This window comes from Zalophus californianus, chromosome 17, assembly GCF_009762305.2.
Source record: "Zalophus californianus isolate mZalCal1 chromosome 17, mZalCal1.pri.v2, whole genome shotgun sequence".
Lineage (NCBI taxonomy): Eukaryota > Metazoa > Chordata > Mammalia > Carnivora > Otariidae > Zalophus > Zalophus californianus.
Window position 1 is genome coordinate 54,431,428 of NC_045611.1, and position 13,722 is coordinate 54,445,149.

Below are 13,722 nucleotides of genomic sequence, written 5' to 3' on the forward strand. Positions count from 1 at the left end.
ATATTCTCTCTCTCTCTCTCTAAAATAAATAAATCTTTAAAAAGTTATTTGTTGTTCATATCTGAAATTCAAATTTAAATAGATGCCTTGTGTTTTTAGTTGCTAACTCTGGTAACCCTAGGCCGGTCTCAGTTCCATCCCTTCGTCCTCGCTTGGTGGGCTCATTGATCCCCTGGTCCACCAGAGGCTCCCACTCCCAAGACCTTAGTCCACCTCTCTAGCTCCCCTGCTTCTGCCCTAAGATTGCATGCATTTACTTGTGTGGTTTTTGTTTTTTTTTAGATTTTTATTTGTTTGAGAAAGAGAGAGAAAGCTCACAAGCAGGGGGAAAGGGAGAAGCAGGCTCCCCGCCGAGCAGGGAGCCCGATGCAGGGCTCCATCCCAGGACCCTGGGATCATGACCGGAGCCGAAGGCAGACGCTTAACTGACCGAGCCACCCAGGCGCCCCTGGGTGCACTTACTTATAATACCCGTTGTGATGAGAACACCTGCACCCACAGGTAAGGGGGATGGGGAATGAGTGGGATAAACTCCCGGATGTTGTCCCCCTCACCCAGCCCTTCTCCTTGAAATGACTTTGGTCACATAGAGACATGTGTTGGTCCACTGAACCTCCACGCCTGGGGACCTGGACCGTGGCAGGTGCCATGCTGCACGCTGGGGACACAGGCAAATTAGACACTGTGTCTGACTGCAAGGGGATCCAGTTTGGTAAATGAAGCTTCTGAGGAACAGAAAAGCACTGAAGTGCTCATAACTGCTCCCCCCGCCCCCCCCCCAGCCGATGCTGGGACAGATGGTGATGAGGAAAGGCATGGTCACTTCTTCCTGGGCAGCCAGGAGAGGTCTCCCGGGGGAGGTGACATGTGGCTGCTTCTGTCCTTGTCATGTCCACTGAATTCATGTGCTGTGGCTGCTGTAACAAAGCACCACAGACTGAATGGCTTAAACAATGGAATAAATTTTCCCCACCGCTCTGGAGGCTGGAAGTCCGAGATCAAGGTGCCAGCAGGGTTGGTCTCTTCCCAGGCCTCTGTCCTTGGGGGTGAGAACACCATGGTCATCCCTCTGTGTGTGCCTGTGTTCTGATCTCTTTCTCTTTCTTTCCTTTTTTTTTTTAAAGTAGGCTCTACGCCCAGCACGGAGCCCAACGTGGGGCTTGAACTCATGACCCTGAGATCAAGACCTGAGCTCAGATCAAGAGTTTAACTCTTCACCGGCAGAGCCACCCAGGCACCCCTGGATGTCTTCTTAAGAGGACACCGGTCCTGCTGGATTTGCGCTTGCTCTATGACCTCGTTTTAACTGAATTACCCGTTTGAAGGCCCTGTCTCCAAATATAGTCACATTCGCTGGTACTGGGGTTAAGACTCCAAATGTGAACGGGGCAGGGGCACAATTCAGTCCCTAATGTCCACCTTCTGCAGTCTGATCCAGGTCCCCACTGCCCAACCTGGGCTTTAGCAGGGGAGAGCCAGGGTCCCTTCTCCCAGGGAGCCTCCTGTCCAGGGACTTCACAACGAGAAGCTCATAGAGAAAGGGCCTCCCACAGAGTAGAGGGAGAAGGAGGGAGGGATGCCTAGGTCCTAACATGGGCTTGACCTGATCATGCTACTGACCATTCCTTGATTTTCATATTGTACTTAGTTGTGGAAGATGATAACATTGGGGGGCGCCTGGGTGGCTCAGTCAGTTAAGTGTCTGCCTTCAGCTCAGGTCATGACCCCGGGGTCCTGGGCTGGAGCTCCGAGTCAGGCTCCCTACTCCAGGGGGGGAGTCTGCTTCTCCCTCTCCCTCTGCCTGCCACTCCCCCTGCTCATCTCTCTCTCTCTCTCTCTGACAAATAAATAAAATCTTAAAAAAAAATGATAACATTGGAGGGGAGAGGTTCAAGTCCATGGGATGTCCCTGTAACATTTCCTTGCAACCTCCTGTGAGTCTACAGTTTCTTCACAATGAAGTTAAAAGCAAACCGAAATAGATCATCACAAAACGCAACAACAACAATAAACAGGCTGATGACTGTAAATTGCATCTCAGCCCTGACCCTTCCCCTTCCATTAGACACCTACTCGGGAATCTATAATGGGCATCTCAAGCTTCACGTGCTTCCTGCAGGACTATTTCTCACCGCAACCCTGCTTTTCAGCTGTCTAAAGATCATTATGTGGCACCAAGTCCTGACCGCTTCCTTACCTCACAGCATACGCAGCCACCCACAAGACCCATCAGTTCAACTCCTTAAGTATTAACAAAGTCTATCCACTTATTCCTACCCCCACTACCATTCCTTACCCTGGTCCAAGATGTCTCAATCTTGGCACTACTGACAGTTTGAGTCCGATCATTCTGGGAGGTGAGGTGGGGTGTTGCGGGGCAGGACATCCAACAGCAGTCCTGGCCTCACTCTTCAGATGCTAGTAGCAGCCGCCCACCCCAGCTGGGACAACTGAAAAACGTCCCCGGACATTGCCACCTGTCCCCCGGATGGCAAAATCACCCTTGATGGGGAATGACTGCCCGGATCCAAGCCACTGCCCTCACTCACCTGTATGACAGCAGTGATTCACTGTCCTCCCTGCTTCTACTCTGCTCCCTTCTTGGTGGCTTCTCAACACAGCAGAGAGAGAGAGAGAGAGAGAGGGAGAGAGAGAGGCGGGGCGGGGGGGGAGAAGCAGGCCTCCCCGCCGAGCAGGGAGCTGGATGCGGGACTCGATCCCAGAACCCTGGGATCATGACCTGAGCCAAAGGCAGATGCTTAACCAGCTGAGCCACCCAGGTGCCCCAGAGTTATTTTTCAAATAGAAATCAAACCAGGTCTCTCTCTTACTTAAACATTTCAGTGGTGTCTTGTTATCTTTGGGAGAAAATCCCAACTGTTCACCATATCTCCAATGACCTCCCCAAACTCACTTTGTACTCTCTTTTGCTTTGTTTCTGTGTTCTGACGGTGATCCCCTGCAACCCCCAGCCCCTGATTCTCACCTGCACCAAGTTTATTCCCACGCGGGGCGGGGGGGGGGGAGCGGGTGATACTTGGGGTTGTGGCTGCCCCTCCCACTGTTCGGAGTTCCAAGTCACCCACAACGTTTTCCCACCCCCACAGCCTTCTGAACGTCCTGTGGCTTCCTGGGCCCCCTCAGAATTTTCCGCCCTTCCTCAGTGTGACCGGATCTCCTCTAACCCTCCCCAGCCTTGCCCAGACAAGAGCCAGGCAGCTACCCGAGGCCAGGAGAATCTTTTGTGGTTATCCTCGCATCTATTTTCTCTGCCCAAGAATGTTCAGATTTTCTCTGAACTTATTCCTTTAAGACAGACAAGCACCCAGCTCTGCAGGCCTCCCCCCTCCACTCATTAACAAATGTTGAGCACCTGCTCCTTCTGCCCTGATGTCAAAACAGGGGCAAAGGTAGACGTTGAGAGGAAGTGAGACGGAGGTGGGGGAGTATGGGGCGGGAGAGGTTGGGAGCGGAGAGAGAGAGGTAGTTCAGGATGCTGCCTGGGAAGGGTGCAGGGGTGTGGGCCCGAGGACTGGAGCGATGCATCGCGGGGATGTAGGGAAAGGTCCCGGTGGAGGATGAAGAGTCCAGGTCTGGCTGTAGTTGAGAGCCTTTATTAGGGGAAGAGGCATCTTATCGTCCCCCGCTACACACACACACACACACACACACACACACACACACACACACACACACCCCACATACACACACACACACACACCCCACACACACACACCCCCCCCACACACACCTCCCAGCCTCCTCCTGTCATCTGTTCCGATAGGATCTGTCCCAGGGGCCTCGCGTCCTCTGCCGCATTGCAGCACGCCGCCTCCAGGGGGCGCTCCGTCCCCGCAGCGCTGACGGACCCCTGTGTAGCCCCAGTCACCAGGGTCTGTTGGTGGTGGTCCTGGAGAACTGCAGCTCTCCGGAGAATATTTCCCCGATGCTGAACAATTTTTGCAAACGTGGCTCTTCCCAAAAGGCTGCATTCGTTCTCACTGCACCTACAAATTATGACTCTGCTCCTTTCACCGCCCTTCAATAAACCGAGCCTCTGCCCTATTAAAGAAGTCACTGTGACCACCGTCCTTCCCTCACAGCAACCCACCCTCTCCAGATTTAAAACATTTCAGTACTGCCCCATGCTCACACATCATTCTCAGATGGGGTCCCACCGAGGCACACTCACCATGTGAAGGCCAGGGAAGAAAATGCAATCCTGTGGTGGCTTCGTCTGGGCAGCTGTAACAGAGATCTCACCAACTGGGTGGCTTAAGCAACCAACACTCACTTTTCACAGTCCTGGAGGCTGGAAGTCCAAGATCAAGGAGCTGGCAGATTCCGTGTCTGGTGGCAGCCCGCTTCCTGGTTCACAGAGGACCGTTTCCCGGACATCCGCGCCCTCCCATGGTGGAAGGGGCAAGGGAGTCCCTGGGGCCTCTATTATAAGGTCACTAGTCCCATTCATGAGAGGTCCACCCTCACGTCCTAATCATCTCTCCAAGGCACCGCCTCCTGCGACCATCACATGGTGGGGGAAGGGAGGTTTCAACATACAGATTTTGGGGGGACGCAGTCTATAGCGTGCGGTGTTATCAGGTCCCATCTTCGCATTGTCTGGGTTGGGGTTGTGCTCTCAGCTGGGCCTTCACCCTTTTCTCTTCAAGCTGAGATAGCATATTAAAAAGCAAGAAGGTGAGAAAAAATATGACTATAGGAGAAATTTGAATTCGCTAATTTCTAGTAAAGGAAAAGTTTTGCAAGTTCAGTACTTTATTATCGGACGAAATTGTTACTCACTGGCATGTGTTTTGACAGTCAGTGTGAAGTGTCCGTTTTCCAAAGTGAAATACCAACTCTTTATGTGAAAACCCAAGGCTGTCTGATCTGATCCCTGTTTATTTCTCCAGCTTCTTATCTTTTTACTCCATTACTGCCCCCCCTTAATAAAGAGTAAAGCAGCCCCCACTGGCATTCACAGTCAGGCCCTGGTGTTCTCCTATTAAATATAAATGATTTCACAGAATTTCACCCCAGACAAACCCACTCTGGGGTGGAACACGGTAAGGACGAGACTATTCCATAGTAGTCACATGCCTGAACACAGACACAAACAAGAACATTGTTTAAGCCACAAAACGGCCACAGAGCCCCCTCCCGCAGCCCCCAGTGCAGGGTAACATGAATGACTGCATAATATTTACCAACTACAGCTTTAACCTTTGCTGTGGACTGAATGTTGTATCCCTCCCAACATCCATATGCTGAAGCCCTAATCCCCAGGGCAGTGGTATTTGGAGATGGGACCTTTGGGAGGTGATTTGGTTGTGAGGGTAGTTTCCTGAATGAGATTTGTGCCCTTACAAAAGAGACCCCGGAGAGCATCCTTGTCCCTTCTGCCACATGAGGACCCACTGAGAAGCCCTTTATGAACCAGGACATGTGCTCTCACCAGACACCGGATATGTCGGTGCCTTGATCTTGGATTTCTCAGCCTTTGGAACTGTGAGAAATAAATTTCTGTTGTCTGGGGCACCTGGGTGGCTCAGTCGTTAAGGGTCTGCCTTCAGCTCAGGTCATGATCCCAGGGTCCTGGGATCGAGCCCTGCATCAGGCTCCCTGCTCGGTGGGAAGCCTGCTTCTCCCTCTCCCACTCCCCCTGCTTGTGTTCCCTCTCTCGCTGTGTCCCTCTGCGTCAGATAAATAAATAGAATCTTAAAAAAAAGATACTAAATATTTCTGTCATCCTAGAAAATACCATCCACCATGCCCTTCCTTATCAACGCCAGTGTTCAGAGTTAGAGCCACTGTCCTGTGGATAAGGGGCAGCATGAAGAAGAGAGCCCCTGACTTCTCAGCTGTATTCACCTGGAATTTAGCCTCTTCAACAAAGCTGGCAAGGAATGAGAAGTGCCGGCAGCCTGCCCTTTCCTGGGAGGAGACGGAGCCTTGTGTTCTTGCTCTACCCACCTGGAATGGAGTTTCCATCATCCTGAACTGGAATAGGGATAGAAGGGGAACCAGCAACATTATTCTTAAAAGCCAAAACTGGGAATGATGGAAATGTCTATCAACCGGTGAATGCATAAATGAAATGTGATGTATATTCACACAGTGTAATAATATTAAGAATATAATGTTATTAACTATGAGTGTGTGCTCTAACATGGTTGAACCTCAGAAACTTAAGTCTTCGTGAAAAACAGCAGACACAATAGACTTTATATCATGTGATTTCATGTATATGAAATATTCATAAAAACAGTTCATCAGAGATTGAAAGCAGATCAGTGATTTCCTGGAGCTGTGAAGGGAGTGGTATTGATTGCAAATGGGCATAAGGGTCCTCTTTAGGCTAATCAAAATGTGTGACGATGACTACGGAACTCTATAAATTTACCAAAAAATCATTGAACTGTACACTTACAATGAATTAATTTTATATGACATAAGTTATACCTCAATAAAATGTTATTAAAAGTCTGCTGGGGACTTCTGCTTCTAAGCATGAGGGGATAATAGGGCCCATAATTATCCTCCTGTAAACAGCTAGAATACCAAACAAAATACAAGAAACCTCTATTTTCATACGTGGAATACAGACAGGGAAGAACTGTGCTTCTTGAGAGAAGGACAAAAATGAAGTAAACCATATAATCACCCACGTTTTTTGTGAGGAGGTTGTTTGCAGATCGCAAAGTGAGAAGGGGATGGGGGCACAATAAAAGGGACTGAACTTTCACTGAGTTGAGCCAGGCATTGAAGGGTAAGGAAAGAGACGTAGCTAAAATATGTAGGTCAGAGTTTCAGACAGGAGAGAGTCTTGTGGAGAAAGAGTTCAAAGTCTCCATGAAAGGTCCTTGAGTAGTTGGAAAATACCAATCTGTATGTGCATAGGGTGAAACCCCCTGAGGCCAAACAAGAACAATTTCTAAGGAGAGAAGCAATTACTGGAGAGCTGTTAGATGGGAGATTCCCAGAGCTCGCAAAGGGCTTGCACTTGTGCATATTCCCTCCAGCCAGACTGAAGATACCTCCTTGAATCCATGGGGCAGTCAGTAAAAGCTCTAAAAGGGCCATGGCACTCAAGTGAAAAAAAATTAGCCCAACCCTAGACCTATCTTAGGAGGAGCTAAAAATTAAAGAGTCTTAAAAATATTGGCCCAGGGGTGCCTGGGTGGCTCAGTCCGGTAAGCATCTGCCTTCAGCTCAGGTCATGATTCTGGGATCCTGGGATTGATCCCCACATCAAGCTCCCTGCTCAGCGGGGAGCTTGCTTCTCCCTTTCCCTCTACCTCTGCTTGTGCTCTTTCACTCTCTCTCTCTGTCAAATAATCTTAAACAAAAATATTGTCCCAACATGCAAGTAACTTGACTGCCTTAAAAAAAAATGACCAATGTTTTTAAAGAAATACAACAAAACCAAGCAGTCAGACACATAAAATTGACAGTGTCCAGCACTCAGTGAAAAATTACTAGACATACAAAGGAGTATGAACACCTGATACTCAACAGGAGAAAAGTCATCCAAGGGAATCAGGGTCAGACATGACACAGGAGGTGGAAATAGGAGACAAAGACATCATAAGAGTTATTAAAATATGTGCCAGATATACTCAAGGATGTAAAGGAAAACATTACCATTATATAATAAGAAGCATAAGATTAAAAACAGGAAATGTAACTTTTTTTAAAGATCTTATTTATTTGAGAGAGATCATGCGTGCACGCGCACACACACATGCGTGTGAGAGAACAGGGGGAGAGGCAGGGGGAGAGGGAGAGAGAATCTCAAGCAGATTCTGTGCTGAGGGCAGTGCCCAACACAGGGCTGGATCTCATGACCCTGAGATCATGACCTGAGCCAACATCAAAAGTTGGACACTGAACGACTGAGCCACTCAGGCAGCCCCAGGAAATGTAACTTTTTAAAAAAGATTTTTATTTATTTATTTGTCAGAGAGAGAGCACAAGCTGGGGAAGCAGCAGAGGAAGAGGGAGAGGCAGACTCCCCACTGAGCAGGGATTCCTGATGTGGGGCTCGATCCCAGGACCCTGGGATCATGACCTGAGCTGAAGGCAGACACTTAACCATCTGAGACACACAGGCGCCCCAGGAAATGTAACTTTTAAAGAAGAAAATACATTATCTGAGATGAGAGTTCCACTGAATGAGATCAACAGCAGATTGAACATTATAGAAGAATGATCAGCGAACTTGAAGATGTAGCAGTAGATCCTGTTCCAACAGCAAATAGAGGGGGGAAAAAAAGGCCGGAAAATGGCAAACACATGTTCAGGGCCGTGTGTGATAGCATCAGGCCACATTACACATGTAAAAAGAGAGACCCGGAGATGATGAGAGAGGAAGAATAGGAAAAAACATTGAAATTAATATTGGCTTCAATTTTTACAAATTTGATCATAATTGTAAATCCACAGACCCAAGGTACTCAACAAATTCCAAACAGGATCATATCTTTCTTTCTAGGGGCGCCTGGGTGGCTCAGTCGTTAAGCATCTGCCTTCGGCTCAGGTCGTGATCCCAGGGTCCTGGGATCGAGTCCCGCATCAGGCTCCCTGCTCGGCGGGGAGGCTGCTTCTCCCTCTGACCCTCCTCCCTCTCGTGCTCTCTCTCTCTACCATTCTCTCTCTCTCCCAATAAATACAAAAAATCTTTTTAAAAAAAGTGAAAGCTATTTAAAAAAAATAAAAATAATGTATCATGAGATTTATAACGATATATTATGGGGTTGAATTTGGGGCTTATCCAAGATAAACACACAGAAGCAATATATTACATGGGGTATGCATAATTCAAATTAATAATAACAAAAATCTATCTAGATGTCCTCACTCGCCCTCCCCACCACAGATTTGGAACCAGCAGGAAGAGTCTTAACGACCAGAGGTAGAGAGATGTTATTTCTGGAGAGGAGGCAGCGTCCAGGCCTCCTTGCTCCACAGAGTTGTACAGGGGTGAGCCTCAGCATCCAGTGCTTTGACGGATTCTCATCCACCGGACGGGGGCACCACTATGAAGAAGAGGGCTCAGTTACAATTTGCAGCCTTATCCTCTTTGGAGCCTTTGAACCTGCGGGGAAAACACAGTTCTGAAATCAGAGACCAGTTCTGCGGATGGCTTTCTCTGGAGAGGACAAGAAGAGTGAAGCTACCCAAGGTGTCCCAGAATCTGGGATACTGTGAGAAAGCGCTTCTCACCTGGTGTAGTAGACCCAGGTGAGGCCATAGGTGAAGAGGAAGCCAGCCCCCATGAGGGTCCCTCTGAGTAGGGTGAGGATTAGAGGCCAGGGGCTCCACTGCTCTCCAGAGGGAAACATGGTAGGAGCTCCACAAGTGCTGAGCTCGGCAGGTGAATTCTCCTCCATCACCCAAGACCGTCCAGGGCAGCACTAGGACCCCGGGATTTGAGGGCTGGGAGGGGCGCAGGGTCAGGATTCCCCGGGACCAGCTCAGCCTGGTAGGGAAGTTGCCACCAGTGTCACAGACCAGGCACAGGGACTGGCCCTCCTGAACTCGAAGACAAGTGGCATTGCCCAGGACCTCCGGGACTAGGGGACAGAGAAGGGCCAGAAGGGCAGGGCTGAGAGCCCCTTCTCTCCCTCTGCCCTTCCACAGACACAGGTGTGGAAAACAGTGTCTCTCAGACAAGTGTTATAAGCAAAGGCAAGTAGGAGTGAAGATCCATCCGTTGAGGTGGGGAGAAGGAGAGGCACCTGATGATCCCAGAACAGGTGGCTGGACCTCTGAGCAAGAGTTGGCATGTCTAGAGCAAGGGTTGGCATGTCTAGACCTGGCAGAGGACATCCCGGGAGGTAGGTTTTGATGTGTGATGCTGAGGAGGCGCGTGGACACACGTAGGTCTGACCACTTGTAGGGCAAGACTAGGAGGCTCACACACAGGCGATACTCCCAGCCTTTCCTCTAAGGACCACAGGGAACTATGGGAGGGTCTGAGCAGGGGAGGAACAGGGCCAGATCCAGGGCATGTGGAGACACCTTCGGACCGAGTTGTGGTGGGCTGGGGGGTGTTGCAGAGACTGGCAGGCCAGAGAGGAGGCTGGTCCAGATGCACATGGTCTCACTAGGTCCGGGTGAGAGAAGGCGGAGGCCCGAGGTGGGGCTGCCGCTGCAGGGATGGAGGAAGGGAGGCCACTTGAGACGTTTTCCAGAAGTTGAGTTTGCAAAACTTGCTGAGTCATGGGGAGTGTTGGGTGAGGCACGGAAATGTCTAAAGTGACTTCCAGGATGTTGACTCAGGTTGCTCAGGCGGGAGGGGCCTCCCCAGGGCAGCGGAGGGGGCTCTGGAGGATCTGGACTGGACCGAGATGGACAGCGACTTGCGAGGGTCTCCAGGGCAGACACAGGACTAGAAGCACCAGGGCCCAGGCTTACCCACGGGGTCAGGCCAAAAGCAGCCGGAGGCCCAATCCCCAGCAATAGGAACCTATATCTAAGGCTCCTGGTGGGACAGTGAGATGTCATGGCCATAGGAGAAGCGGAGAATCAGGTAAAGGGTATGACGGGAGAGTGAGGGGAGAGAGGAAGCAGCCACGGTGACAGCAAATGGTCCAACTAGGATTCACAGTGACCCTGGAGAGTCCAGCCAGGGGATGGGTGTGGGGCAGACTTGGGACCAGGGAGGGGATAAGGAACGATGGGGCTTCATTGCGTCAGACCCTCACAACAGTCCCTTATTTGACTTCTGAGACGTCAGTCGTGCCCCGGGGGCCCCTCCCACCTGTGCTATTTCCTCTGAAGATGCGGATGGTCAGGTTCCGTGGAGCATCTGGAACAGAAACAAACACTTGGCCGCCTGCGGTATGATGAAGTGGCCATGAGCAAGGGGCTGGGGCCTGGGTGTTCTCTCTGTCTTGATCCTGTGCCTCTAAGAATTCTCCCCAAGTATCCCTTCCGAGCCCTGCCTCCCCCTCCCCAACACCCACAGCCCTCAGGGACCCTGGCGTTCTGGCCTGGCACTCACAGGGCACGGTGAGCTGGATGGTCCTCTCCGTGCTCACACCAGCTCCGGGGAGGGTCACCCGACAGGTAAGGTTGGTGCCGTGGTCCTGGGGCCTCGGGGTGAGGGTGAGCACGGAGGAGTGGCGAGTCTTGGAGCCCCTGGTGGTGAGGGCGACCCCGATCCAGGAGAAGGTCGGGGGTGTCCCCCTCTTACAGGCCCATGGCACACTACAGGTAATGTTCTTGGGGTGGTCAGATTCTAGGGGCCCGTGGGTGTGGATGTCAGGTATCTGTGTCAGAGCTGAGGAGGAGAGAGACAGAGATCCTGGAGTGGGACCCTGAGTGTGCCCCTGGAAGCAGCCTCTACCCCAGGGCAGTCGTCTCCTCCCCAGCCAGGATGGAGATCAGGGGGGTCCCGTCCCAGCCCTGCCCCGGGGAGCCCTCAGGACCCATGCATGGGACATGTGTCCTCTCCTTGACCCCGTTCCTTACCCGTCACACGCACGGAGAGCTGGTTCTGTAGGTAACTATATTGCACATAAGGCCCTCTCTCCACCCTAAAGAAGTATGTCCCCGAGTCCCTTCTCTGTGCATCTCTGATGCCCAGGGAGCAGTTGTAGTCCCGGGGGCCCCCGAGGAGGTGGAATCGGCCCTGGGTCTCCTCCCGCACTTCTTGATCTGGGTTGGTTGTGGCCACTGGAGCATCCTGGTGTACACCGGCCCCTTTCCGGAACCAGTAGCCAAGAGCAGGGAAAGACAGCCCAGAACATATTGGGGTAGGAGAAGCTGCCGGGCACATGCACACACAGGCCCTCCTGCACCGTCAGGGACGCTGGCTCTTTCAGCCAGAATCCTGAACGCTGAGCCAGAACCCTGTGGGGAATCGAGGGTCAGCAGCAGCCCCCGCCCGCCTGCCCCCCCACCCCCGGCCCACTCACCTGCCCACAGCAGGGGCAGAAAAAGTGGCGGCAGCAGCATCTTTGAGATGGAAGATGTGTGGGCTTCCTGTGGGTGAAGAAGTGGAGAGTGTGGAGGGTTGTGAGGGACCCACAGGAAGCTGGGGAGGGGCACAAGGCCCTGCGGTTCTCAGATGAGGAACTTCAGTGCCAGAGCTCCCCCTATCTCTGCACAAAGCCAGTGACCCCCGTCCCCTGCCTGCCAGAGACCAGGGAGCCCCATCCAGGGAGGAGAGACCAGCAGCAGACCCCGTGTCCTGCCCCCCATCTCGGCACCTCCCTCTGGCACCGGAGACTGGACCAGGACCTCTGAGGACATGTGAGGCACGGGACACAGTGGATCTCCCAAGGTCTTCCCACCTGAGGGGCTTGTCTGAGCAGCATCGTCTACACCAGGGAGCTAGTCAACTCCTGGCTAGACCTGGAAGGTCACAGCCTCATCTAGACCCTCGGGTGTTCTGTCCTGCAAGGTAGAGGATGCTTTAGGTCTGTGTGAGCCTCTGGGGCAGAAGAAGAGAAGGGATCCTGGGTGAAGAGAAGGCAGGAGCCATTCATTCATTCACTCATTCACTCATTCATTCATTCCCCAAATGCTTAGTGAACATCTGTGCTGGGGAAACTGGAGACAAGACAGCTGGGCCTGACCTGCTCCGTCCCGTGACATGGTCCCCACCCAGGGTGCCACTTCCTCCCCAGACACACAGTGCTGTCCCTGCAGGGTTCAGAGCTGCAGGCACCTGTGACTTTGCCATATGTCCTAAATTTAGATATTTTCTAAAAATATGAGTACGAGATTATTTTTGACATGTAGTAAACAAGGGCAACTCTTTTCAAGCTGCAGAACTTGAACCATACCCATTAAAGAACAACTCCTCATTCCCCGCTCCTCCCAGCCCCTAAAACCACTGCTGCAATTTCTGTCTCCAGGAATTTGACTACTTTTGAGACCTCACATAAGTGGAGTCATCCAGTACCTGTCTTCTTTGTGATTGGCTTGTTTAACCTACTATAACGTCCTCAAGGTTCATCCATGTGGCAGCACATGTCAGAATTTCCGTCCCTTTTTAAAAAAGGCTGAATAATATTCCACGGTAGGGGCGCCTGGGTGGCTCAGTCAGTTAAGCGTCTGCCTTCGGCTCAGGTCATGATCTCGGGGTCCTGGGATCGAGCCCCGCATCGGGCTCCCTGCTCCGCGGGGAGCCTGCTTCTCCCTCTCCTTCTGCTCCTCCCCTGCTTGTACTCTTTCTCTCTCTGTCAAATAATTAAATTTAAAAAATCTTTAAAAAAAATATTCCATGGTAGTCTAGGCCACACTTTTTTATCCGTTCAGCTGCTGAGGGACACTTGAATTGCTTTTGCTTTTTGGCTCTTGTGCATAACGCTGCTATGAACACAGGTGTGCAAATACCTCTCGGCCCCTGCTCTTCATTCTTTTGGATATGCACCCAGACGTGGAATTGTTGGATCATATGGTGATTCTATTACTAATTTCTTGAGGAAAGGTCATACTCTTTCATTAACTTGTTCTATTATCACGTCACGTAAGCTGTGTATTTTAACGTCTCCAGTCTGGATCCCTCCTCTGATTCTGGATACTCATACTCCCGCTCTCTCCCTGACATCCCCAGTTCGATGTCAAGTGGCTTCTCAGAATGAACATCACCCTTCAAAACCCGGCTGTCTGAAGTCCTCCCCGGAACAGGACTCTGTCCTTCTAGCTGCTCAGGGGAGACACTGGGCATCGTCCTTGCTCCTTTCTTTCACCCCACCCCTTACATCC

At 51.3% G+C, this 13,722-nt stretch overlaps 1 protein-coding gene across 6 annotated transcripts; it reads right to left on the reverse strand.

Annotated features, from left to right (window-relative positions):
• Positions 1-8,729: 8,729 nt before the first annotated feature.
• On the reverse strand, positions 8,730-11,981 carry LOC113935682 (myeloid cell surface antigen CD33-like). 6 transcript variants are annotated; one of them, XM_035725187.1, is made up of 5 exons: positions 11,925-11,981; positions 11,479-11,709; positions 11,009-11,287; positions 10,766-10,813; positions 9,870-10,153 (listed from the first exon to the last, which is right to left on the reverse strand). In XM_035725187.1, exons 1-5 carry the CDS (start codon positions 11,962-11,964, stop codon positions 9,966-9,968), a joined length of 786 nt encoding a protein of 261 aa, XP_035581080.1. In that variant the 5' UTR covers positions 11,965-11,981; the 3' UTR covers positions 9,870-9,965. The 6 variants fall into 6 exon arrangements, with proteins under 6 accessions (XP_027473806.1, XP_027473805.2, XP_027473807.2 ...); XM_027618005.2 differs by lacking the exons at positions 9,870-10,153; positions 11,925-11,981 and adding an exon at positions 8,730-9,038 and having other exon boundaries at positions 11,479-11,825; XM_027618004.2 differs by lacking the exons at positions 9,870-10,153; positions 11,925-11,981 and adding an exon at positions 8,730-9,097 and having other exon boundaries at positions 11,479-11,825.
• Positions 11,982-13,722: the final 1,741 nt, after the last annotated feature.

Coding starts and splice junctions, on each gene's coding strand:
- LOC113935682 (XM_035725186.1), bottom strand. CDS start 11,785: ATGTGCCCGGCAGCTTCTCCTACCCCAATATGTTCTGGGCTGTCTTTC. Junction 10,814..11,008: donor CATCCAGCTCACCGTGCCCT/GTGAGTGCCAGG, acceptor TTTCTGTTCCAG/ATGCTCCACGGAACCTGACC. Junction 10,154..10,765: donor CTTCAGAGGAAATAGCACAG/GTGGGAGGGGCC, acceptor CCATCCCTGCAG/CGGCAGCCCCACCTCGGGCC.